We start from the raw sequence: 23,777 nt of genomic DNA, 5'->3' as shown, positions 1-23,777 counted from the left end.
AGAACTCTTCCTACTAAAAGGCAGGAGAAAAGTGAGTTTCTCTGACTGTCCATTCCCCCAGAAGTTTTTTTTTGGGGGGGGGGGCATTCAGAACAGCAAAGAAAGTTGAGCTGGGAGCAGCAGGAAGATGGGGGAATGGGTGAAAAGTGCCTCCATGCAGAAAGAAGGAACTTGCTCCTTTCTGTAAATGGAAGTCCATCCCTTAGTTAAGGAGAGTAAGTATATATCCAACCCTTGCTATTCTAGAATCATCACTTAAAGTTCTTCCATAATAATGTACCATGCACCATGAATACACAAAAACAGCTCTCACAAAGGGAGTGTTCAAGATATTTTAAAGTGTACAAGTTCTGCTGAAAATGCAGCTTTGTGGCTAAGCTATGGATTTCGTTTATTATTTTCCTTTCCTCAATATAGTATATTTCAGTGCAGACAATCTGTTGTGGTATGAACAGAAAGGGCAGGTCACTAGTGCCTGGTCCCATGAAGACATCCACGAAAGCAAGTCTGGAAGGAAGAGGGGAAGGGGAAAGTCTGCAGCTCTCTAACCTTTTGGATAGCTATTTGATATCTTGTAAACCAGAAAAAACTGTGACCTTCAGATTAATATTTGTGCTGTACTTTCAAATGTTCAAACTTCTTTGCATCCTGTGTCTTGTAGAACAGACACAGACACAGTGTCTTAGAACAGCCAAGGAAGATAGGCCAGGAGTATGCTCTCCAGACTGTAGATGGGAAGCCGAGGCTCAGAAAATGGCCCTTTGCCCCTGGCAGGACGCAGATAAGTGTGCACTGCTGGAAGGGGGCTGCCATCTGACTGGGGAGAGGAGTGCAGTGGGTTGTGGGTACCTGTACCAACCAGGAGGTAGGAATCAGAGGCAGGAGAAACTTCAGAGCTGGAGGAAGAACAGGCAATTGCTTCCCGCCCTCCCCTGCCCCACTGTCTCCCAGAACCAGGAGAGGATGGAAGGGGGAAGGACAGAGGCGTCTTCCACGCAGGTGCCAGCTATGTGTGCTGCACAGGCTGTGGGGAGAAGGGGCAGAACCTGGTGGAGGCAGAGTGCTCTGCAGTTGCTGCAACTGCTCCATAGAGTCCAGACCTGGGAACAGCTGCCTAGACTGCTTAGGTATCCCGAGCTATAGAGGTGACTAAAGAGTTAGCTCTGCCATGTGTATTCCTTGGACTGGGAAGCACCCCGACAGCCACCTGGAAGGTATATTACAAAAGCAAAATTCAAACTGGGCCCCTCCTGATTCATAATCATCATTTAAATTTTAATAATAATCATCTTATTCTTTATACCCCGCCCATCTGGCGGGGTTTCCCAGCTTAGTCTCTTAGTTACCAGATTATTTCCAATACCAAGGGGTCTCAAACATCACAAGCATCTCTGCAGGAAACTATTAAGCCTCATTCCTACCTTTGCTTCATACTTGACTGCGGCAGAAAGAAGGGCGATGGCATTCTCCTCGGAAATTCCCTGCTTGATTGTTTGCTGGCAAAGCTTTTTCAGTCTATTTTCTCGGTAGAAGGTTGCAAGGTCCAGCAGACCTGCCAGGAGAAAAGAGGGGGCAGGGGAAACACGTGGCCACACAGGTCAGAAGGAAAGGAAACACTGAAGAGTTCATATTTTCAGTGGCACACAAACACCCAAACATTTAGGGATGATTTGCACATACAACATGCTTGCTATTCGCATTCCACAATTTTAACTCATCCCTATTTTTCTGAGGTTTCCCCGAAACAGAAACTCTGGATCTTAATATAACTGCCCAGAAGGGGAATAAGGCAGGGAAAATGCATTCGCTATAGTCCTGGATTTCTTGGATCAAAATGGGTGGACCACAGCTTTATAGCTTAACAAGCTGCACGGCTGCTTCTTGGGGACACTATTTAACATGCTTCCAGTTTCCCACTGGATCGGGAATCCTGGTTGTCCAGGCATTCAACTGAATGTGCAACAGTTGCCCCCTTCAGACCTTCCTACTCAGTGGGTGAAGATCTGAGGTTGCAGGCAGGACAAGCTTGGCTTGGTCTGCCTGGGATCAGTCAGGACTGAGCAACCCCCATCCTGATTCCTGAGGCCTAAGAGCCTCTAGCAGAAAAAGGAAGGCGGACTGTATGTGTTGTGAAAGCAACCATTTCCTCATTCCCTTTTCTTCACACTGACTTGCGTGACAATGGCCTGCACCCCTCACCCCAAACAGAGTCTGGCAACTGCTATGAATTGCATGTTCCCGTTGTGTGTTGTGGGGAGTTATGTGATGTAATGCTTATGCAGTGTTCCTTTTTGAAAATGAAAAGGGAAATAATTGAGATTTCACTTCTTCTTTTACAGAAGATGTGAAATACTGTTGGGCCTTCAATGTCAAAGGTCATATTATCAACTGAGCAATTATGCTGAACGCCGGCATAACTGTGATCATTTTTTATCAAAACTGCAGCAGCCTGGGGAGAAGCAGTGATTTAATTTTGCTCAAGTATGCAAATGGTACATTAGGAAAATTGGAGATGCTGAAAATAATCAAATAGGGGCAAAGCCTCTGAGATTACCTGCAGGTTAGTTGAACAGCCCACCTGGGGCTCCTCCTGCCACCACCTGGGGCAGGTGGCCCTCTGTCTCCCTCACCTGGAGGGCAGGAATTCTGTACTGCTAAAGCTAATAAAAGAGAAGGCTACTTAAGGTCTACTGCTCAGCTCCTTCCAATAAGCCAGGGTCACTTGCTTAGAGAACTTTAAAACAAGACTGGACATTTGTTAAAAGCAAAACCAGAATTCACACCCTGTTTTATTGGGGGGAAATACCACGGATGACCAGATTCTCATCAGGCAATTGCTCTTTCTGCCATGTCCCGCTTACATCACATAAAATCCAATCAGATACATCTTGGAAGGCTGTATGAGTGCTGAACTAAGGGGGCCTCCAAAGGAATCCAACGCAGGTTTTGCTTATTTTATCATTTATTCAAAATGTACTGTGACACCTACAGGTCTATCCAACTACATGCACACAAAATTATAATTTATCCACTTTACCGCTAATTAAGGCCTTTCTCAGAGGCAACAAGTTGGACAAATACATGTTGATTTCTCCAGTGCATTGACTCATAAATGCATCCAATGTACTGACCCATGAATTCTCAAATACACAGTAAGGATGCTGCATGCTGGAAGTGGAAAGTTAGTGCAGCAGATTCCATTCTGAAATTCAATGTACAAGCATCCTACCACTTGCGTGGGGGGTTATGCTCCGGGACCCCATGTGCATAACTGAAATCATGTGAAGTGGGGAGCACCCTCTAAAAAGCTTCCAAACCCCCTTTTTTCCTGCTCTCTAGCTCTCTCCCACTCTCTCCCCAATCCAGACTAAAATATCTGGAGTCGAAGATCTGGGGCTGGCAGCTGCTGCGCTACCCCATGCACCAGCTGTTAGGCAGGGAAGTTAAGCAGCTGAAAAAAGCCCTGCTGTGCCTCAGGTCTCTTCAGGGCTTCCTCTGTCTTCACTGATGTCCTCTTCTGGCTCCAGCTACAAGGACTTTCTAGCTCTCTCACACCATTTCCAAGTTTAAATTAAATTATTTCCCAATGCCACGTGTATACATGATGGTGCGCAAATCGATCGCATATAAATGGGGGGACACCTATATAAACAAATGACTAATCAAAATAAAAAAGGGCTGTTCTCAAAATATATGAAGTATTAAAGAGTATCACATGCTTTTCAATACATTCAACTACTTTACATTTCTGCTGAAATGAACTTCAGCTCTTCTAAATGATCCCATTTCTTCCAATTACCTACTGCATCTTCAGGAGGAAGACTGATGCTGTCCGTGTACAGGTATTCCAGAAAGGCTCGGTAAACGGGATATGAGAATTCACTTATTTCTATAATTTCATCATTATTGTTGTTTAGTACTGAACGGAAGTGCTCACACCTGAAGAATCACATACAAAAGGAAAATAAGTTACATCACTGGCAAGCAGTTTGATTCTGGTTGTAAAACAGAACAACAAAAAGGGAGAAAAAAGGGTAGGAATATTAGTTCCATACCTAATTTTGAGAAGGACTTTATGAACATGAATGTATTTTCCATCCACTTGAAATCTCACATCTGCATTATCTGGACTGTCAAATTCCTTCTTTATTGACTGAGCTACTGTTAAGTGGTCGTCAGCCTCTAAACAAGACACCAATGAATACATTTAAAACACACTGCCTCTCCCTTCAGCCCTCTGTTCACATGAACCAATGCAAAAGAAGCAGGCAAGAGCATTTCAAGGAAAAGGAAACTGACAAGAATGCAGGCAGCCAAGGGAGAGAGGGGACAGCCTTTCAGCCATGACACCTATCCTGGCCACATCAGGAGTTCTTTGCGTAACAGGAATTGTCTATCTTGGCTTGTGATCGAGGTGGTAACCACATCCTCATTTGTCACATAAGCAGCTGACGTTCCCACAGTTTACACCCAGGCCCCAACCTAAAAAGATGAAGAGCAGAATGGAGCAGACTCCAGCGCAACCAGGGGTCTAAGGCTCCCGTCCCCGGCCAGGGGCAGGCGGTTAAGGGACCAAGGACCTGCAGGGCAGTTCCTCCAGCTCTGCCGCCAGTTCTGAGCCCTGGCTGAGCTGGATACCAGCTATGATGGATCTGATTATAAATACAAAACCAAAGTGCTAACACAGAACTGCATTGAGCAAAGAAGGAAAATGACTCCATCCCTTGTGGGGTTATGGCCTGTTGCCTTGGATTTAAACTGCAAGCCCACGTTGCTCTGAGCTCCGCCCCCCTGCTTTTCAGCTTGATGTCGCTCACAAACTGCCACTATGGTTTTTCCCCCTATCCCTTGGGTTCTGGGTAATTAGCAGAAGACAGTGCAAGGATTTCAAGGGTGGAGTTTCAGGTTTGGAGCTTGCCTGATATAAGCTAGAGGAAAAAGCATAATAGCAGTTTAAATCGAAGGCGACAGCCATGGGAGAAAAATAACCGTGTATTGCTGTGAGCCCCTCCATCATAAGCTCATGTTGTGTATGTGTGTATGCAAATAAACCATATATCCTAAAGACACCACAGTCTCTTCTGTGCCTCATTTCCACAAACGCAGGCTAAGTGGCGGGACTCTTGCAATGCCACAGTGCTGTGGAGTCTGGGGTGCCCATGTAACACTCGCTCTCTGGATGGAGTTAGAGGCTTCCAGCACAACCCCAAAGGTCAATCACAACCCGGGGGGGGGGGAGCAGTTCAGAAACCGGGAAAACCTTTTGAAGCACCCCTTGCCCCAATGCTGCCTTGGCTAAGTGCCTGTTCTAAGTAGCAGGAGCAGCACCAGTACCTGCCCCACACAGTTATAGCATTCAAGGAAGATGTGCTTGAGGTACCTGCAGCCACTGAGGGGCAAAGGGAGATGCTTAGCCTCAAATGAAATAGCCATGCAGCCTCCAACCACCTAGAAAACATAGAATGGGACAGCCTTCCCCACAAAGCTATGGGGTGAAACAATATCAACAGTTTTAACAAAAAAAATGGCCCATAGCTATGAGGGCAAGGAAAGGTTTCCCCCCATCTCTTTATCTAGGTGGCTCAGAGCCTGCAAAGCCCCCACTCCTGGTACTCTTTATGCCAGTGTTATGGGTGAAAGAAAAAGGAAATCAAATAGCATGAAATGTCAGCAAATTGATTTTTTTAAATTTTTCTGAAAACAGTCTAATTTTAAACAGAAAGCTGGAACTTAAGAAACAGGAGGAATGTGCCGGGGGGGGGTGTCTACCTGCTCAGGAGATTTGCTGTGCTGACATTGTCTTAGCTTGTTAAAGGTAAGGTAAAGGACCCCTGGACGGTTAAGCCCAGTCAAAGTTGACAATGGGGTTACGGCGCTCATCTCGCTTTCAGGCCAAGGAAGCCGGTGTTTGGCCACAAACAGCTTTTCCGGATCATGTGGCCAGCAGGACTAAACTGCTTCTGGTGCAACAGAACACCGTGACGGAAACCAGAGTGCACAGAAACACTGTTTACCTTCCTGCTACAGCAATGCCTATTTATCTACTTGCACTGGTATGCTTTTGAACTGCTAGGTTGGCAGAAGCTGGGACACAGCAACGGGAGCTCACCCCATCATGCGGATTTGAACCGCCAACCTTCCAATTGGCAATTGGTGGAACCTCCAGTAAGGGACATGAGTGGCACTGTGGTCTAAACCTCAGCCTGTACAGAGGCTTCCCCAAGAGAGTCAGAGGCATTCTGCCTGAGGCAGGTTCCAGGCACCATCTGATGGCCTGTGTTCATAACTGACTGTTTTACTCAAGATGGTGCCCGCTTTGTTGCATACCCAGAGATTGGTGGGTCATTGAGGGAAGCAGTTTCCCTTTGGGCAGCAGGGCCAAGACTGTCTGATGTGGAGGGCAATCGAGTGGCACTGGCAATAAATTCCTCCTTGCAGCTACAGCAACCTGACTGTCCCAAATGTTAGCTCACCAGTCTAGGAAGATAAAGCACAGAGGCATTTGCCAACTGCTACCATGGAATATGCCCATTTTCCTAAGGACTTGGAAGCATTTGCTGCTGCCAGAAGTCTTATGGGTTGATCCTTTCCAAGATGGAGGCATTGGGACAGGGAAAAAAGGAGGCAAAGTAAAAAGGGAAACTGCACCAGGGAGCTGGGCAACTAAACATGTGCTTTTTTTAAGCAAAGGAAAGCAAAGAGGAGAGCAGTAAAAGACAGAAGGCAAGGGCTAAGCTAGGCTAAAGAGAAGAGGAGACAGAAATAGGAGGCAGAATGAGCTGAGCTTGTAGGAGAATCGGTGGAGAATCAACAGACCCTGAGCGAAGGCAGGAAAGAAACTGAGAGACCGACAGGAATTTTAGGATTGCGTTTCCTGCCTTCTGAGCAGTAGGAGGCATTCGTGTATGCAACACATATATTGCTTTTCAAGCTGACCTCAATCAGTTCACAAAATATTTTTACAATGATAAGGATTACTTTTTAAAAATTAGAACAAAATGTGAAAAGCAAAAGCGCTTGTGGGCAAGATGGTTCTGCAGAAGCGCTGTGGGAGCTGGATGGTGACAGTTCACCAGGCTGCTTCTCTTTCTTTTCTACTTCCGGTTGGAAGTTTGGTTAGAACGTAGTAGGAAGCTAACCATATCCCAGGATATTCTGTTTCTCACTCTGACTAATGATGTCACTGCAGACATACGGTGCCATATGAACGGAGCAGCAGATCTGGCGGAAGAGGCAACCTGCCAGAGCTGGCACACTGGGGGTGGGCAGGGCTACCAGCAAATGGGGGCAGGCCAACTAATGTAAATTTTACTGATGTACAGGAGGCTAATATCTACACACACTGACACCCCATCTCTGCCCTCCAGCCAGGCACACTAGAGCAGTGTTTCCCAACCGGTGTTCCGCGGCACACTAGTGTGCCGTGAGACACCGGCTGGTGTGCCGTGGGAGGAAGGCGGGCGAGTCGGGCGGTGAGAGGCGGCGGCGGCGGCGAGGATCCGCGTCGAGCCGGGGGCGGCTCCGCAGTGGTGGTGCCGAGCGGCGGGGCAGCGCGCGCAAAAGGGAGGAGCGCGAGACAGCGGAGGAGGAGGAGGCCGGCATGTCCGGGCAGCAGCAGCAACAACAGCAGCAGCAACTCCCGCCGCCGCCCCCTCCTCCGCCCGCTATCGCCGCCGCCGCCTCAGCTGCCCTCGCTCTGCTGCCTCCTCCCACCCCGGCAAGGGGGAGGGAAAAAACTTTCGCTTTTGTGCGTCCCTCCCGGCGTGACGCTGTGCGCTGACGTCACGGGGCGGGGCTTTAATGGTGGTGTGCCGCGAGATTTTTTTCCGGCTAACAGGTGTGCCGTTGCCCAAAAACGTTTGGGAAACACTGCACTAGAGTGCAGGGACATATTCCAGCCAGGCAGGAAAACTCCAGGACAGCCTTTCTCACCTCGGACCCCATGATGTTATTGAATGGCATAATCCCTGATTGGCCATGCTGCTAGGAATGATGGGGGTTGTAGTCCAACAACACACAGAGACCCAAGGTTGAGAAAGGCTGCTCTAGGGTGATGTGCAGAGAGCAGTGTGGCCTGGGGGGAATCCCAGGCGTCAGAGAGACAGGCTTGTGGGCCTGTGCATTTTGGCTCCAGGCTCTCTACTCCTGGCCTACGGCTGAGCTTCGTGCAAATTCTCCTTTGTGGTTCTGCAGTTGCTCAGACCTGCAACACAGATAGGGAAGGGCTTTCCACAGCTCTCAGAATGGTCAGGCCTGTGCCATTCAGCTGCTTTCCAACCACTATCACAGCAGCGGTGTTTGGAGCTTTCCTCTCCTCCTGGGAAGATTTAAGAGCACGTTCAGCAGAACACCAGACGGAAAGGAGCCTTCAGCAGTCCAAGTTAAGGGGGCAGGTGCCCCTTAGGACCAATATGGCAGAAGGCCTGCCTTTCACCTAAAGAGAAGCCATGTCAGAGGAGATAGAGCCAACCCTGACAAGGACGTGGGGCTTATTTCTTCCACCAAGCTGTGTTCCAAACTATACCACTGAAAAGAATGCTATTTACATATCTTCAAGTACTAAGTAAGATACAGCAATGCAAACAGAAAAAAAATTGTCTGAAGCTCACCCACTGAGAGGAGACGCCAAGTCACTGCAGGAGTAGCAAAACAAGCAAAGACATCGTCCGTGCAGACAAAGTGGGTGAGATGCGGCAGGGTGAGGGACTGTCCCCGGCACTGTCCCCACATGTACACTTGGCCACCCTGGGTTTTAGCAGCAGAAGTGTGAGCGGAGTGACATGCAGCAATCTCTACGACTCTATATTTAAAAGCAAACATAAAAAAACAGTGGCATAAGGACAACATGCAGTGACAAAGCTCAGAAGTCCTAGCTGCAGGTGGCCATTGTTCCAGGACCACTTTGGTGGATAAAATGCATATTTGTAACCTAACGCCCTTTCCCATCCCTTGCCTCGGCTGTAATTCTGATGGCCAGACTTGCATTTCTAGGCACATGTATCAGTTATAAACAAACTCTCTTTAGACTCTGCCCCCTTGTCCTCAAAATCTTTGGTCAGGCTGCATAAACACTGCACATTGTTTTTAGCAATTCTTGTTTTTATCTCTAAGCAACCTTTAGCCCTGTCAGGGAAAAAGGTGGGGTATAAATAAATATATAGTAAGAATAGTAAGAATCCCGGGAACAGTAGTTTGTTAAGGGTGCTGGGGAGTTTAATAATAATAATAATAATAATAATAATAATAATAATAATAATAATAATTTATTTCTACCCCAGCCACTCTGGGTGGCTCCCAACCAAATATTTAAAAAATGATACAGCATTAAACACTAACAACTTCCCTAAACAGGGCTGCCTTCAGGTGTCTTCTAGAAGTCGGGATAGTTGTCTATTCTCTTGACATCTGGTGGGAGGGCGTTCCACAGGGCGGGCACCACTACCAAGAAGGCTCTCTGCCTGGTTACCTGTAACCTCACTTCTCACAGTGAGGGAACCACCAGAAGGCCCTCGGAGCTGGACCTCAGTGTCCGGGCAGAACGATGGGGGTGGAGATGCTCCTTCAGGTACACAGGACTGAGGCCGTTTAGCTTTGTGAGGGGTAAACTACAGTTCCCAGAATCTTTTTTTTGCGGGGGGGGGGGAGGCATGTGCTATAAATTTATGATGTGTTCTTCTATGCCCAACTCGTATGTTTTCTAGGACCTATAAAGCATTTCAGTAGTCCTGGCTTCCACTGTTCCTGGGTCCTCAAAGTCCACAGCTATTATGGTGTTTGCTCCTCCCTCTCCCTGGCAGTGGGATGACACACCCTGTTGCTTGCAGGAATTGCCTTAAGGACCAGGTACTCTGTAATCTGCCATTCTCAAGAAAGCACGACACACCTCTGCCTCTCAAATAAAAAGGTCTAGTCTCCATTCAAACATAACATGACACCAGATTGTGTTGGGCCAAATTAACACTTTAGTTGTTTGAGCTTCCAAATATACAATACTCAAACCATGTTTTCAATATTTTTATATGCTTTTATTTCACAACTGAGGACTGTACTTCATAATTTCATTAAGCCATTCGTTTCCATGGTGCAGTAACCTCTTTAGGCAAAACAATGGCCCTGTTTTTTTAATGGACTTTGAACTCAGACACAGCAAACCAGCCAGTACTACAACTTCAAGCTTTGATTTCAGATTCTAGTTTGTCGGCTTCGTACAAACCACAGTTTGTGGGCAAACATGAATTCAGGCAATGAGAAACCATGGTCTATCCTGATGGCAACAAGTCCAGGCACTGCCAACTACAGTTAGGACACAGCAGCAAGTTTGGAAAATTTCCCTTCTGTTTTAATGAATTGCAGGTTGTTGTTTTCTCTAAACCTGACATATCACACACACACACACACACACACACACACACACACACACACACAGCCTTTCTACCAAATCATGCTTTGTTTTAAAGAAGCCAACTTTAAATCATGGGTTATGAAGACAGCAGAAGTAGACAGCCAGGAGGAGCTGTGGTGCTCACCTGACCTCACTCTGGCTGAATTGCTGCTGCATACCAGGACAGGGACAGGTGAAGCAGCGGCAAGGAGTGCTGGACTGATACTGACACTGTGCTTGTACCACACTGACCTCACCCCCCCATGGGCCTCCTCCATCCCAAGATGCAGCCATGTCTTAGCCCCAGGGAGGTCAGGTGAGTGATGCAACCCACCCAGTGATGCCATCTGAGACTGTAAGAGAGCTTATTTCAATACCATAAACCACTTGGAGATTTTTTTACAATCAAGCATTGTATAAATTTTATGAAATAAATACTGTATTGGTATTTATTTTTTCAAATTCCAACCATGAAAAGTTAAAGTGCGACTTACATTCGCGACCTTACAAAAATTGGCTGAAACAGACATGCCGTGAACACGCCCCCCCCAACTCTAGCTCCTGCTGGAGCCCTGGCAAGCTCCTGCCGTTTCCCGCCTCCGCTGCCTTGGGGGGGGGGTGCCCAGGAGTGGCAGGCGGTGGGATGGCAAGTGCCACCATGCAGTTCCCCTCTGCCTGCCCCGCCACTGTTAATGGAGCAGGGGGGTGCCTGCCTGGTGCCAGGAGCGGTGGGATTATCAGCAGCGGGGCAGGCAAAGGGGGATTGCATGGTGGCGGCGCAGCAGCCCCCGCTGTCCCACCCCACCTGGCGTGGTTTGAGGTGAGCTGAGCGCCCCCAGCACAATGTCTCTCCTTGTCCAGCCGGCCCCCGCTGCTGTTTCTTTTTCTTTCCAATTGTCCATCAATATGCAGATGATACCCAGCTCTCTCTCTCTTTCAAATCAGAACCAACGAAGGCGGTGAAGGTCCTATGTGAGTGTCTGAATTTTAAAGGTGCGGCTTATTTGCAGGTGTGGCTTATATTATATTTGTCTACACAAACCACAGCACACCTGCCTGAAAGCAGAACATCTCTCTCCTGGATGTGATTATAAAAGAATACAGGAAGTGCCCAAAGGCGTCTGATAACTGTGATCCTTATCCAAGTACAAATTAAGATCTCATTTGTTAAATACGGTATTAGAAGCAAATTATGGAAAAAGGAAAGTCTTCAGCCAACACCTCTTGCCTGGGTTTACCAAGCACCTCACATTTCCAATAGGCAAACTGCTTCTTCTCTACTGCAGCACAGCATTGGGAAGGGGGACTGGCAGGCAACCGGGAAGGATATCCTGGCAGACAAGGGGATTCCTCTGCCCGCTGCTTCTCTTCTGCAGATGTCTCCTCCTCATTCTGGCAGGGAAGCAGAGAAGGAGCAGCCAGTGTTTGGAAATGGGAAGTGGACTAGTAATGCGTAGTCCTAGCTTGATAAGCTGTAAGTGCAGCTGTATTATCCACACTCTTAAAGCCTTGCACTTCTCATCCTGGGAAACAACAGCTTAAAAGCGCACACAAAAATAAGCTACTGTTTCCAAGAAAGACTGAGGAAAAGATACTGCCATTTCCAGCTACCAAGTTGCTCTTTTCCAATTATTCTTTTATTGCCAAAGCACCTTTGTATAGATCTATAGGCTTTATATTCAGAAATGTGAACAGTCTAATAATTTTACTATCTTCCTTACTTATGGATAATGTCTAAGGGAAAAAATCCCACAGTTGCTGCAGTACAGGCTACAAATTCTGCTTATTGTGTGATTATTAGCAGGATCCTACCTGTCTTTATCCACAGGAACAGGTGCAGGGTAGGACTGGTTCCCTCTATTCCCAGTGCCTAACTGGCCATAGGAATTTGCTCCCCAGGCATACAGCTGACCTTCGTCCGTTAGCACTAAGGTATGTGCATAGCCACAGGCAACCTAGAAAAGAAAAGCACCTTTGTATTCTTACATTTTTGCATTTTACATCCAAGAAGATTTATTAAAGCTTTTAAAAACATTTTTTTATTTTAAAAACCAAATGCAAAAGACAGTTGAATCATTTATCACCATTCAAGATTCACAAACAGAATTCGAGAAGCTGATCTCTCTCGGAGTTTGTTGGAAATACCAGCTTCCAACATATCATAGAGTCTTCTGTCTGCATGTGACAGGACACAGAGTGAATACAGATTGACACTTAGGCAATATGTAAATTCAGAACTGACAGAAGATGGCCTTATGCAGGATTAGGAACAGCCAAGGAAACAAGAAAAGGCAGAAGGTGGGCTCTCTCAAACCAGTTGTCCCTGCAATCACAACACATCTACAAATACTCAGTTAAGTGTCTTGGGCCAGCATTGCTCAGATTAACTTACTTTATGGAACAGGCAAAAAAACAAAACTGAAATAAGGCTAATTCATCCCAAGTTATTGGGAAATAAGTCTTTTCTCATTGAAATTTTGGTTTCTTTTTTATTAGACTAATGAATGGGACATTTGCAGCTTGCAACAGTTTCCCCAGCTCCCCCCCCCAAAAAAAACCCTTCACTCAAGGAAGTGTGTGTCTGCACCCCCCCTTTCTTTTGAGTCTTTTTATTTCTGCAGGAGAGCAGGGAAGGCTGAGAGGAGATATGCTAGCCACCTTCCAATATTTGAAGGGCTGTCACAAGGAAGATGGAACAAGCTCGTTCTCTGCTGCTCTGGAGAGTAGGACCCAAACCAATGGCTTCAAGTTACATGAAAGGAGATTCTGACTAAAGAGCAGGAAGAATTTTCTGACACTAAGAGCTGTTCGGCTGTGGAACAATCTTCATCTGGAGGTTTTGAAGCACATGTTGGATGACCCTCGGGTTCCCTTCCAACTCTGCAATTCTGATTCTTTCAAGACGGCTGGTTTTTCTTCCTATAGCCTACCTGTGCAACTGCAAATCATCTTTTCAGAACATGCCAAGCATTCTGAAGCATTCAGCAAATCTCATTTAACTACCCTCTCTGAGAAAACCCCCTACGTTCTGCCTTCTTTCTATACTACCTAATTGAACCTTGTCCCTCCACATATCCACTTCCCCATACATGCCCACTTGACAACTTCTGCCTGCAGAACTGACCCTGTAACAGGTGCCACACACTATTCATTCAGCACTTATCAGAAATGAGTCTTTTAGCATGGCAGCACCCACCCTTTGGAACTCTCTGTCTATTGACATCTGTCAGGTATCTGCATTGTACTCTACCCAGACACATAGATGTTAACTTGTGTTTTAATCTGTTTTGAGCTTTACCGTTGATTCTGGGGGTGCTCCCATTTTCAGCTGTCTCATGTTGAATACTTGCCCAGTCTCTAATATTTACCCATCTAGAAAATCCATTTCAGGATAATGGCATTGTACTGATAACTCAAGTCACTTTCAACAGTATCTTTGATAAAACATTAATTTCTTTGATGATATATGGTAGTGCAGAGTCCTCCTTTTTGAAACTCCACTTAAGCAGACCCTCTTCCAACTACTTTGCTCGTTCTCTGTCTCCCACACACCAGTTCAGCCCAACAAAAGCCAATCAACACTAAATGCCAACTGAGCACAGAGCTGTTTTGGGGGTCCTTCCCCCTTTGAATATTTTTCCTAAATATATTTGGGGCTTCTGTAAACCTGCAGCTTCCCCCAGGCATGTTGCCACCTTCCCTCCTGTATGGGGATAGCACTGTTTTGGCTGCATCAGTATCCACACTTGGGAGGACAGGCTTGCTATCAGTATATACGATGAAATACATAGCCCAGTAGGATAAGCTTTTAACAAAGGCCTGGCAACAAATGAAACCTACCCGCTGCACACGGATGCCTTGCAGAGCTGCTATTCTGCAAGGTGTTGGTTGATTGCCGCTATTGCCCAATCCAAGCTGACCGTTGCCATTGTAGCCCCAGACGTAAACCTTAGAAAGGAAGATAATTCCAGTTAGTTTGCAGGAATAAGAGTAAAGAAGAGGGAAACAGGAGCACAGAATCCCCTATAACCTTTGTGTAATTCACTATGACACTTTTTTGAGAGAGAAAACCCCTTTCGTTTCCTTAAGTGTTAGAACCAGTTCTGTACTCCATGGGACCTTAGCATTCACCTGAGAAGCATCTAACAAGAAAAGATCCTGCCCAGTCCAATATATCTATGTGTACAGGGGTGATGAAATGACCCGCTTGATCAGGGAAATATCTGAATGCCCCAATTTGCTTGGGTAGCTGCTGCCTTCTAACCTTAGCATTAGAGCACACACTAGCTAGACTTCTCAGGTTGAAGAGGCAGCGCTGTTCAATGGTTTCCTGCATTTGCCCCTAAACTGATCCCATGAGCAGCTTTTCTTTTCATCTCACTTCTAATTTGTATGCCGCCTTTCTATAAGGCAGGTTATAAGCTGTAGAGACGACAACAAAATATACATCAAAGATCACACATCATATAACAATCCAATCCAATGTAAATAAGCCATGATAAGGAATATGACCTTAAAATGAACAACTTATGTAAAATAAAGCAATATGCAATGATCCATTTAGGGTATATTACTATTAAATTTACTCCCTACATATCAGCAAATAATAATTAAACAGAAATGCACTCTCAAACGATAACAATAAATCATTACTAGACTATAATCAATAAAAATAAAAGTGAAGATAGAAAACTTAGAATACTACAATACATAAATGACCACGTAAAAAGATCAAACTAAGCAACAAAGTCACGTAGCTTATAAAAAAAAACATAATGCAACCGGTCCCTTGGTCCACACCCAGTTCCTGGTGCCGAACGTTTGGTGAGTCTCCCAGGGGGTGTCAAGGAAGGAAAAGGGACACTGCTCCGCTCACAGTTCTTTCTTCAGCCTCTGCCCCCTTCAGCAGCTTTCAACTTATCATGCCCTTTAATGCTTATGCATGGCGGATGGGAAATTACCTGAGGAATTGCCCCTAAATTAGACCTAAACAAAATCTGCAGTTTTACAACTCCCTTTCACCCACAAAATTCATTTTTAGGGCAAAGAGGATGATGGCCAGGGGTGGCATTTCCTCTACCCTACCATGCAAGCAGCAGTGGAGGGGTGGCACTCAATTGTTCCATCAGCGCAAGCATTTCTTGCCAGACAGAACAATCTCCAATCTCCGCTCCCTCCCTCCATGTGTTGACGTGACACATGCACCCCAGAGCAGATTTGGAGGAGGGAATGTGTGGGGAGGTGGGGAAGCCTCACCCTTTTAGTGGGAGTCCCTTGTGCTGCCTCCAGCTGCTGCAACTATTTTGTTGGATCTGGCCCACAGAGTAAATGAAGACATGGGGAGGTGGATTTGCAGTTAGTAAAAGCTCAAGGGAACAAAAAAGCCTTCACTAACTTGGACTGCTCAGAAAGGACCCAGTCAGAGAGGTTCCCTTGGAAGAACATTTCAAAGTTGTGACAGAAGGTAGCCCAAATCTATGTAGCTACCAATCTGGTACTGACAAACATCCTATCCCCCAGTTTAACCATCAAAATCTGTTTTCCGGATTCAACTTTCAGCCTGTTGACAGTCTCTGGACAGCTGTTAACAGACTTCATGAGGAGCATAAAAAACAGAGCTGCACTCTGTCCACATACAGACCTAGCACTCCAAACTTCCAATACAGAATTGCTCCTTTGCTCCATTTTGTCACCTAAGGTGAAATGGTAAAGGTGACAGAAGCAGCTTCCAGTGAGATCTCACCAGAAGCTGTCATTGTGTGACCCCGGGGGCAGGATTCTGCTACCTGAGACGGCTGCTTCAGTTCGCCTCATGGGCAGACTGGCCTGCCATCTGCACTGCCTCCTGGGCACCTCCAATGGAGCGTCTCTAGTAACTGAGATTGGTGCTTCCTTGTGAAGATGGGGCAGAGCATTCTGACAGCTCTGTCGCACAACCGTACTGCAAAATGCCTGCACTACCTAGCATGGGGGAGGGAGAATGGATACCCAATTATCTTCACCAGGGGCCTCTCCTCAGACCTTCTGAAACACTCTTCTTTGCAGCGCAATAGACTTTCAATCAAATGCTTTGTAAGAGGAGGCACAGAGGACAAGAAGGACTCACAAGCTTCTATGCTCAAAACTGTGCCCAGCTTGGAGGGAGGAGTTTACCCTGGTGAAATCAGAAATTGAGCCTTAATGACAGGAGGAAGCACTATTCTGAATGCTAAGAGACAGTTGTTCTCCAGACACCAGGAGAGAATATTCGGTCAGAATCTATCTAACCAGATTTATTATAATTAAAGATCTGCCTTAATTAGCAGCATTGTCTACTGTAGGGAGACACAGTCAACAACTTAAACCACAAGATTACACACCATAAAGAAAAACGGCCTTTTTAATTCTGATGAATTCTCTTACCTCCCCATTTTCTACCACTGCCATTGAGCACATCTGGCCACAAGCAATGTTAATTGCAATCTTGCTTTGTAAGCAGCTGGTGACTCTCCGTGGAATTGGCTGGTTGGCTGTTGAGCCAGATCCAACTTGCCCCGAATTGTTGTAGCCCCATGTATAAACCTGTAACGAAACAAACTATATTATACGGTTATAATCCCATATTGAGAGGAATGCCAGGTCCATTTAATTCAATGGTAAAGGTAAAGGGACCCCTGACCGTTAGGTCCAGTCGTGGACGCCTCTGGGGTTGAGGTGCTCATCTCACTTTACTGACCAAGGGAGCCGGCGTACAGCTTCCGGGTCATGTGGTCAGCATGACTAAGCCACTTCTGGCGAACCACAGCAGCGCACGGAAACACCGTTTACCTTCCCCCCAGAGTGGTACCTATTTATCTATTTGCACTTTGACGTGCTTTTGAACTGCTAGGTGGGCAGGAGCAGGGACCGAGCAACGGGAGCTCACCCCATCGTGGGGATTCGAGCCACCGACCTTCTGATCGGCAAGTCCTAGGCTCTGTGGTTTAACCCACCTCACCACCTGTGTCCCTTAATTCAATGGTACTCACTTCCAAGAAACATGTTTAAGATTACACTTATGTCAAAGACAAATGCTAAATTAAATCTCAGTTGATTTAGGCCAATGGAAATTTTTGTGACTCAACATTTTCTGGAAAATTCATGTCACTGATAGGTCTGTGAAGAAATCACCCCAAAAACAAACAAATAGAATCAAATGTTATTTGGAAGTTACATCTCAAAAAGAGTTCTTTCATTTTTGATTTCTTGATACTAGATAAGATTGGCTCTTGTTTGTGGAAACAATTACTAGGACAGCAATGTGAGTATTCATGTATCTGTGCTAGTATCCCACCATATCTGGGATTCCCAGAGCAGATATTAACAATAATATAATATAGTACATTTAAAAACAACACACAACCCTTGTCTAACCTCAGAAACTAAGGAAAGAGACATTATTTTTGCAGTGGTTATGTAGCCTAAAAGGGCTACCAATGTAGCCCAGTGAACTTTCAGATGGCTATCAGCATACAATTTACACCCCAGTTTTATCCAATCCAGAGTGCTTGCCCCTTTTTGTTTCAGATATAAAATTCCAAAGTTACTTGAACAAGATTCTGATAGATTTTCTTACCTCTCCATCAGATGTTAAAACCATTGAATGATGTGAGCCACAGGCAACTTCAATCACTTTTTTGTTTAACAAGTTGGTGGAGATTTGGCAAGGAACTAAACCATGGTTGGTTGTTCCATTTCCCAGTTGACTATAAGCATTATGTCCCCACGTATATACTTCTCCTTCTACAATATAAAAAGAAGATAACTTTGAAAACATTACAAGCTATCTTTTTCCCAACTAAAGAGAAAAAATAAACAATGGCTGAAGCTTTTTGTTCCATATATTGTCCTCTGCTGTGATTTAACCACTATGTAGAACCTGATGTTGGGAAAGATGGAGGGCACAAGGAGAAGGGGATGACAGAGGACGAGATGGTTGGATAGTGTTCTCAAAGCTACCAGCATGAGTTTGACCAAACTGCAGGAGGCAGTGGAAGACAGGAGTGCTTGGTGTGCTCTGGTCCATGGGGTCACAAAGAGTCGGACACGACTAAACGACAACAACACATAGAACACGATTAAGGGCAAATGTCACTTCAAGCATCAGCAAGCATTAATGGAGACAATAATGGTTCGAAAAAGTGAAAGGGATGGGTCGTGCTCTATTGTTGTTGTTGTTTAGTCGTTTAGTCGTGTCCGACTCTTCGTGACCCCATGGACCAGAGCACGCCAGGCACTTCTGTCCTCCACTGCCTCCCGCAGTTTGATCAAACTCATGCTGGTAGCTTCAAGAACACCATCCAACCATCTCATTCTCTGTCGTCCCCTTCTCCTTGTGCCCTCCATCTTTCCCAACATCAGGGTCTTTTCCAGGGAGTCTTCTCTTCTCATGAGGTGGCCAAAGTATTGGAGCCTCAGCTTTACGATCTGTCCTTCCAGTGAGCGCTCAGGGCTGATTTCCTTCAGAATGGATAGGTTTGATCTTCTTGCAGTCCATGGGACTCTCAAGAGTCTCCTCCAGCACCATAATTCAAAAGCATCAATTCTTCGGCGATCAGCCTTCTTTATGGTCCAGCTCTCACTTCCATACATCACTACTGGGAAAACCATGGCTTTTACTATACTCGCACTATACTATGTGCTCTATTAGCATTCCATATATTGTCAAGCCTTCAAATGAAACAATTTAAATCTTGAGGAGAATGTACAAAGTTATATAACCCCCTCCTCTTTTTGGCAAAGTAAAATCTCCAAGCTTACTATGCATCTCAAAGTATAATATTCTCTCCTACTGGAACTTTATCCTGCAATGGGACACATGAGGCAGATCTTTTAGGTTTAGTGTTGCAATCTCTCATTGCTAAAAAAACCAAAAAACAGACCCCAATCAGCTATCCCATTTATCTCTACAGTGCATTGATCCAAATTCACATCCTCTCTACGACCCAACCTTGCAGAACTGAATCAACAAGGAAAGGCCTGCTGAAACAAGTTCGGTCTGGGATTGGAGGCAGCAACTACAAAAAGCTTTTCAACTTTGCTTTACTTGTTTAGTCGTGTCCGACTCTTCATGACCCCATGGACGAGAGCATGCCAGGCACTCCTGTCTTCCACTGCCTCCCGCAGTTTGGTCAGACTCATGTTCGTAGCTTCAATAACACTGTCCAACCATCTCATCCTCTGTTGTCCCCTTCTCCTTGTGCCCTCCATCTTTCCCAACATCAAGGTCTTTTCCAGGGAGTCTTCTCTTCTCATGAGGTGGCTAAAGTATTGGAGCCTAAGCTTCAGGATCTGTCCTTCCAGTGAGCACTCAGGGCTGATTTCCTTCAGAATGGATAGGTTTTATCTTCTTGCAGTTCATGAGGAACGGGCCCCGTAGCCTTTACAGGCTTGAGAGCACTGAATCAAGAGCACAGAAAGTGTAACATGGATATATTCTAAGAGTTAGGAAAGCCTTGCTCTTTCCTTAGTGTTTCTACATGTTGTCCCTTGGTGTTTCTGAATCTGAGCTTGGCTTCACCAGCAAAATATGACTGTTCCTTCGTTATCTGCTTTTGAATCACTAATAGTGCAAACATCATTAACACAGACCATTTTCATTTATTATCATAAGAGTCCCAGGATCTGGACCATCCAGGTGGTAACACAAGTATGCCCATGAAAAAATAAGGGACTAGACTCAATAATCACCCCACAATCGAAAACTTAATATGTTCTTCCTTATCAGTGTAAAGAGTAGATACTGCTTTTCTCTTACAGTTAAAAATTAAATATCCCTGTCAAAGTAGACTAACAGAGTAGACTAACCACATTGAAAAGCACACAACATACCAGTGGTAGCAGCAACAACATGGGGGCCACTTCCATAGCTGAGGCAGGCTAGTTTTTTGCCACATAAAGTATCTAACCTTCGAGGTTCAATGCTGCTCTGTGTGTCACCGATTCCCAAACAACCACTGCAGTTAGTGCCAAGCGCAAAAACCTGTCACACAGTGATACTGTTAGTACAGAAAATATTTACTATCGTAGTATTTCAGACTGAAAGTTTAATAAAATAGTTACAGTTTTTTAAGATTTTGTCAGATATTTTAATCAGAACTGTATCTTTGTTAAAGAAAATCAGAATTCTGCAGCAAGGATAACTGTTTTGGCACAGTAAAAAATTGTGCAAGGCAAGTTGACATCCACTCCTAGTGTAACATTTACTGTGCCCTGGAAATCTTAATCCAATGCGTGCTAAAACAAACAAGATGTAGAGGCAAACAGTTATTAATTGTTATATCTGCAAAAGTTACCTCATCATTTTCAGTTGCATAAAGTACTTCATTGCCTGCACTGCCAAATACACAGGCCTGGCGAATTAACTTCAACTCCTCTTGAGAGCGGAGAGCAAATATTGGCCATTTCCCAACATCCAACATCTGTTCCAATAAAAACAATATATTGTAAATCAGTCTAAATAGGTTAAATGCTTCTTTTCATATTGTTTTTTTTTAAAAAATCACCACAAGTATTACATTGTTTTGAAACAGCTGTCCTGTCCATTTCACTAAAGATAAATGTGAATATAAATTAAGAAAAGGCAACCAAATGACAAATGAAAAACAAATAGGACAGCAAATTATGAACCTAATCCCAACTACACATATCACATTAAAACTACTTCCTCCCACTTTATATTTTTTTAAATACATGTATCTGCTACAGTGTTACCTCGGTTGTTGAACGCTTCAGAAGCCGAACGTTTCGGTTTTCAAACACCGAAAACCCGGAAGTGAATGCTTCTGTTCTTGAACACGCCTCAGAAGTCGAATGGCTTCTGAGGTGCGTGTCTCCATTTTCTCAATGGAACTTGCCAACCGCCCATTGCGCCTCAGTTGCCGAACATTTTGGAAGTTGAATGGTCTTCCGGAACAGATTACGTTCAACAACCGAGGTACCACTGTACTATGATTTGTAGGTTCTCCTTTAGCAACACAGTGGTACCTTGGGTTACGAACTTCCGTTACGAACTTCCTTCCGGGAGGTCTGTTCTTAACCCGAAACCATTCTAAACTTTCGCTAATTAATTAATTTCACTAATCGGGCCTCCTGTTGCCGCTGCGCCACTGCTGCGCGATTTCCATTTTCATCCTGGGGCAAAGTTCTCAACTTGAGATACTACTTCCGGTTAGCGGAGTTTGTAACCTGAAGTGTTTGTAACCCGAGGTATCGTGGTACTTGCTTTGTCCATCAAATCGACTCCTTGGGAGCCAGCTCCTGTTTATTGCATGTCAGTCAACACACAGAGAGAAAAGCATTCATTTTCAACCCTACAAAAATCACGAGTGAGCACTCAGAACATCCAGTGAGCACTCAGGGCTGATTTCCTTAAGTAAATGGGACTTACTCACGAGGAAATGTGCACAAGTTCAATAGGTAACCTTTACAACAAGGACAGGGAATCTGTGGCCCTCCAAATGTTGATGCTCTGTCACCCCTACGTATGGTCTGTGCTTGTTGTGGAAGTTGGGGGGTTGAGGTCGGATGAGGGAAGGGGTGGGCTGAAGGCCACACTGTTCACAGCGCCCTTGCTGGGGGGCGTGTGTGTGAAGTTAACTGTGGGGCAGCTGCCACTGCTGCTGGTTCCCCTTCTAGACTTTCTGTAATGGCCACATGTACTGTGGTGGCACCGGTGGTCCTATGAGGAGGGGAGGACGGGGAGGTGGCTCACTACAATATTTTTTGCATAATATTTTGTGTAATAAATGGATATAATAAATGTGTTTTAATGATATATTTTCAATTAAATATATTAATAATGTATATTCAATACTATTTATTGCAAACACTTTAATTTACAATATGGAAATTTAATTCAGTTCAGTTTGTGGCTCACAGGTTCTGTGTCACAGAACTCTTGCAGTCCACTTGGTCTGGGGTTGGACCACCCTGCTTTACTGTGAAGAACCAATCTTACCTTTTCAACATCAACAAGTCTTAGTTTAGCTCATTTAGAGATGAAAGTCTATGCCATTTCTGTAGCCTAGAAAAATAAGAGGGAGAGGTGATTAGGGCAATCTCTGAAGCTCTGTCTGACAACATCTCAAGATTAAAGCCACCATCTGGGACATTTTCCCCATTATAGCTGTGAACAATTCCCTGTGCACGTAGTTTTTGAAATGCTGTTTTTAAAGTCCATACAGGACTGTGGCTTTATGCAGCAAACATGTTCCAGTGTTCTCTCAATGAACGCTCTGTGCACCATCAGATAACTAACTGGCTGTAGCTCTTTAGTGCACAACCAAGGCCTCTCAGCAGATGCATGAACATCTTAAACAGTTCTGATGTTCATAGACATAATGAGCTGACCCATCAAAATTCCTCTCTATCCTGCCCATCTCCAAGAGCTCAGGCTGGCTTACAGTTGACACAAACCAGCAATACTAAGAACAAACAAAAGGTAAAATATATTCATCTACAAAGCCAACTTATAAAACTTATGCACATATAAAACACACCAATGCCAACATTGCATAAGAATGAAATAGTACAAATAAAATTTTTGATGCAGCTTCTTTGTCCTGACTGCTGCGCATAGACAAAACCATCTTGCAGAAATCTAGTTATGCTCTGACTCTGTGCCTTATGGACAGCCAAGGCAGCGGCTGAAATTCTCTTCTTTTCTTTTGTATCTGATCCAGGCCAGAAGTCCTGCTGGCCACCTGGGAAAGCGGTCTGTGGACCAGCGCCGGCCGCCTGGGCCTGGAAGCCAGCGTCGCCTCGGACTGGACTTAAGCGTCCAGGGGGCCTTGACCTTCCCCCCCCATAACATCTGGAGAGCTTGTTGCCGGCGGGGGCTCCCTGGGAAGGCAGCCTGGTTCTCCCCAGCCGAGGGGCGCTTTTCCTGCTCCCCCCCCCCGCCTGAATCCCGCCCGCACGCCGAGCCCAGAGCCGGGGGAGCGGGCTGGTCTGGCGCGGCGCCTCCGGCCGCCTTTCCCCGCGGAGCTGAGCGCCTGGCCGGCTTCCAAGAGCGGCATCCATCGAGGGCTTTCTGCGGGTGGGACTCTTCTCGGCCTGCTCCTGCGCCCGGGGGGGACGGGCCGTTTTCGGGGGCGCCGGAAGGAAGGCGCCGCGGACAAGGGAGGCCTCGTCCCGGGCGCAGTTTGCGCGCAGCCCCGCCCGGCAGAGGGACCACCCGCACCTCAGGGCTCCGGCGCCCGCCTGAGTCCACCGTGCGCCTCCGCCTCAGCGCCCTCCCTCCGCCGCCCGGCCTGCCTGCCTCGCCCTCGGGCGCCGGGCTCTTCCGCGGCGGCGCAGCTCTTCCCTGCGCCGGGCTCTGGGCCTCCGCCGCGTCCCCTGGAGCCGGGCTCCTCTCTGGCTGCTCCGTCCGGCGGCC

At 45.9% G+C, this 23,777-nt stretch overlaps 1 protein-coding gene across 13 annotated transcripts in view; it reads right to left on the bottom strand.

Annotated features, from left to right (window-relative positions):
* LOC310692742 (RCC1 and BTB domain-containing protein 2) overlaps window positions 1-23,777 on the bottom strand; it is a 29,325-nt gene that overhangs the window by 5,244 nt on the left and 304 nt on the right. For 2 of the 13 annotated variants that reach the window (XR_014518882.1, XM_083473925.1), the window contains exons 1-11: window positions 22,359-23,023; window positions 20,695-20,820; window positions 20,231-20,381; window positions 17,976-18,142; window positions 16,784-16,942; window positions 14,222-14,329; window positions 12,194-12,336; window positions 8,610-8,800; window positions 4,056-4,182; window positions 3,800-3,939; window positions 1,422-1,552 (exon numbers count right to left, since the gene is read on the bottom strand). Coding sequence is in view for 4 of the 13 variants with exons in the window: in XM_083473925.1 (XP_083330051.1) it covers window positions 1,422-1,552; window positions 3,800-3,939; window positions 4,056-4,182; window positions 8,610-8,800; window positions 12,194-12,336; window positions 14,222-14,329; window positions 16,784-16,942; window positions 17,976-18,142; window positions 20,231-20,381; window positions 20,695-20,820 (1,443 nt within the window). In the remaining 9 variants the exon portion in view is untranslated. Of the gene's footprint in view, window positions 1-1,421; window positions 1,553-2,554; window positions 2,661-3,799; window positions 3,940-4,055; window positions 4,183-8,609; window positions 8,801-12,193; window positions 12,337-14,221; window positions 14,330-16,783; window positions 16,943-17,975; window positions 18,143-19,159; window positions 19,260-20,230; window positions 20,382-20,694; window positions 20,821-22,358; window positions 23,024-23,211; window positions 23,523-23,631; window positions 23,674-23,777 lie in introns of those variants that run through there. The other 11 variants (XR_014518878.1, XR_014518876.1, XR_014518877.1 and 8 more) reach the window with 11 other exon arrangements.

Source organism: Podarcis liolepis (genome assembly GCF_965112155.1).
Source record: "Podarcis liolepis genome assembly, chromosome: 1".
NCBI classification, from domain to species: domain Eukaryota; kingdom Metazoa; phylum Chordata; class Lepidosauria; order Squamata; family Lacertidae; genus Podarcis; species Podarcis liolepis.
This window is presented reverse-complemented; position numbering and strand designations above follow the sequence as displayed.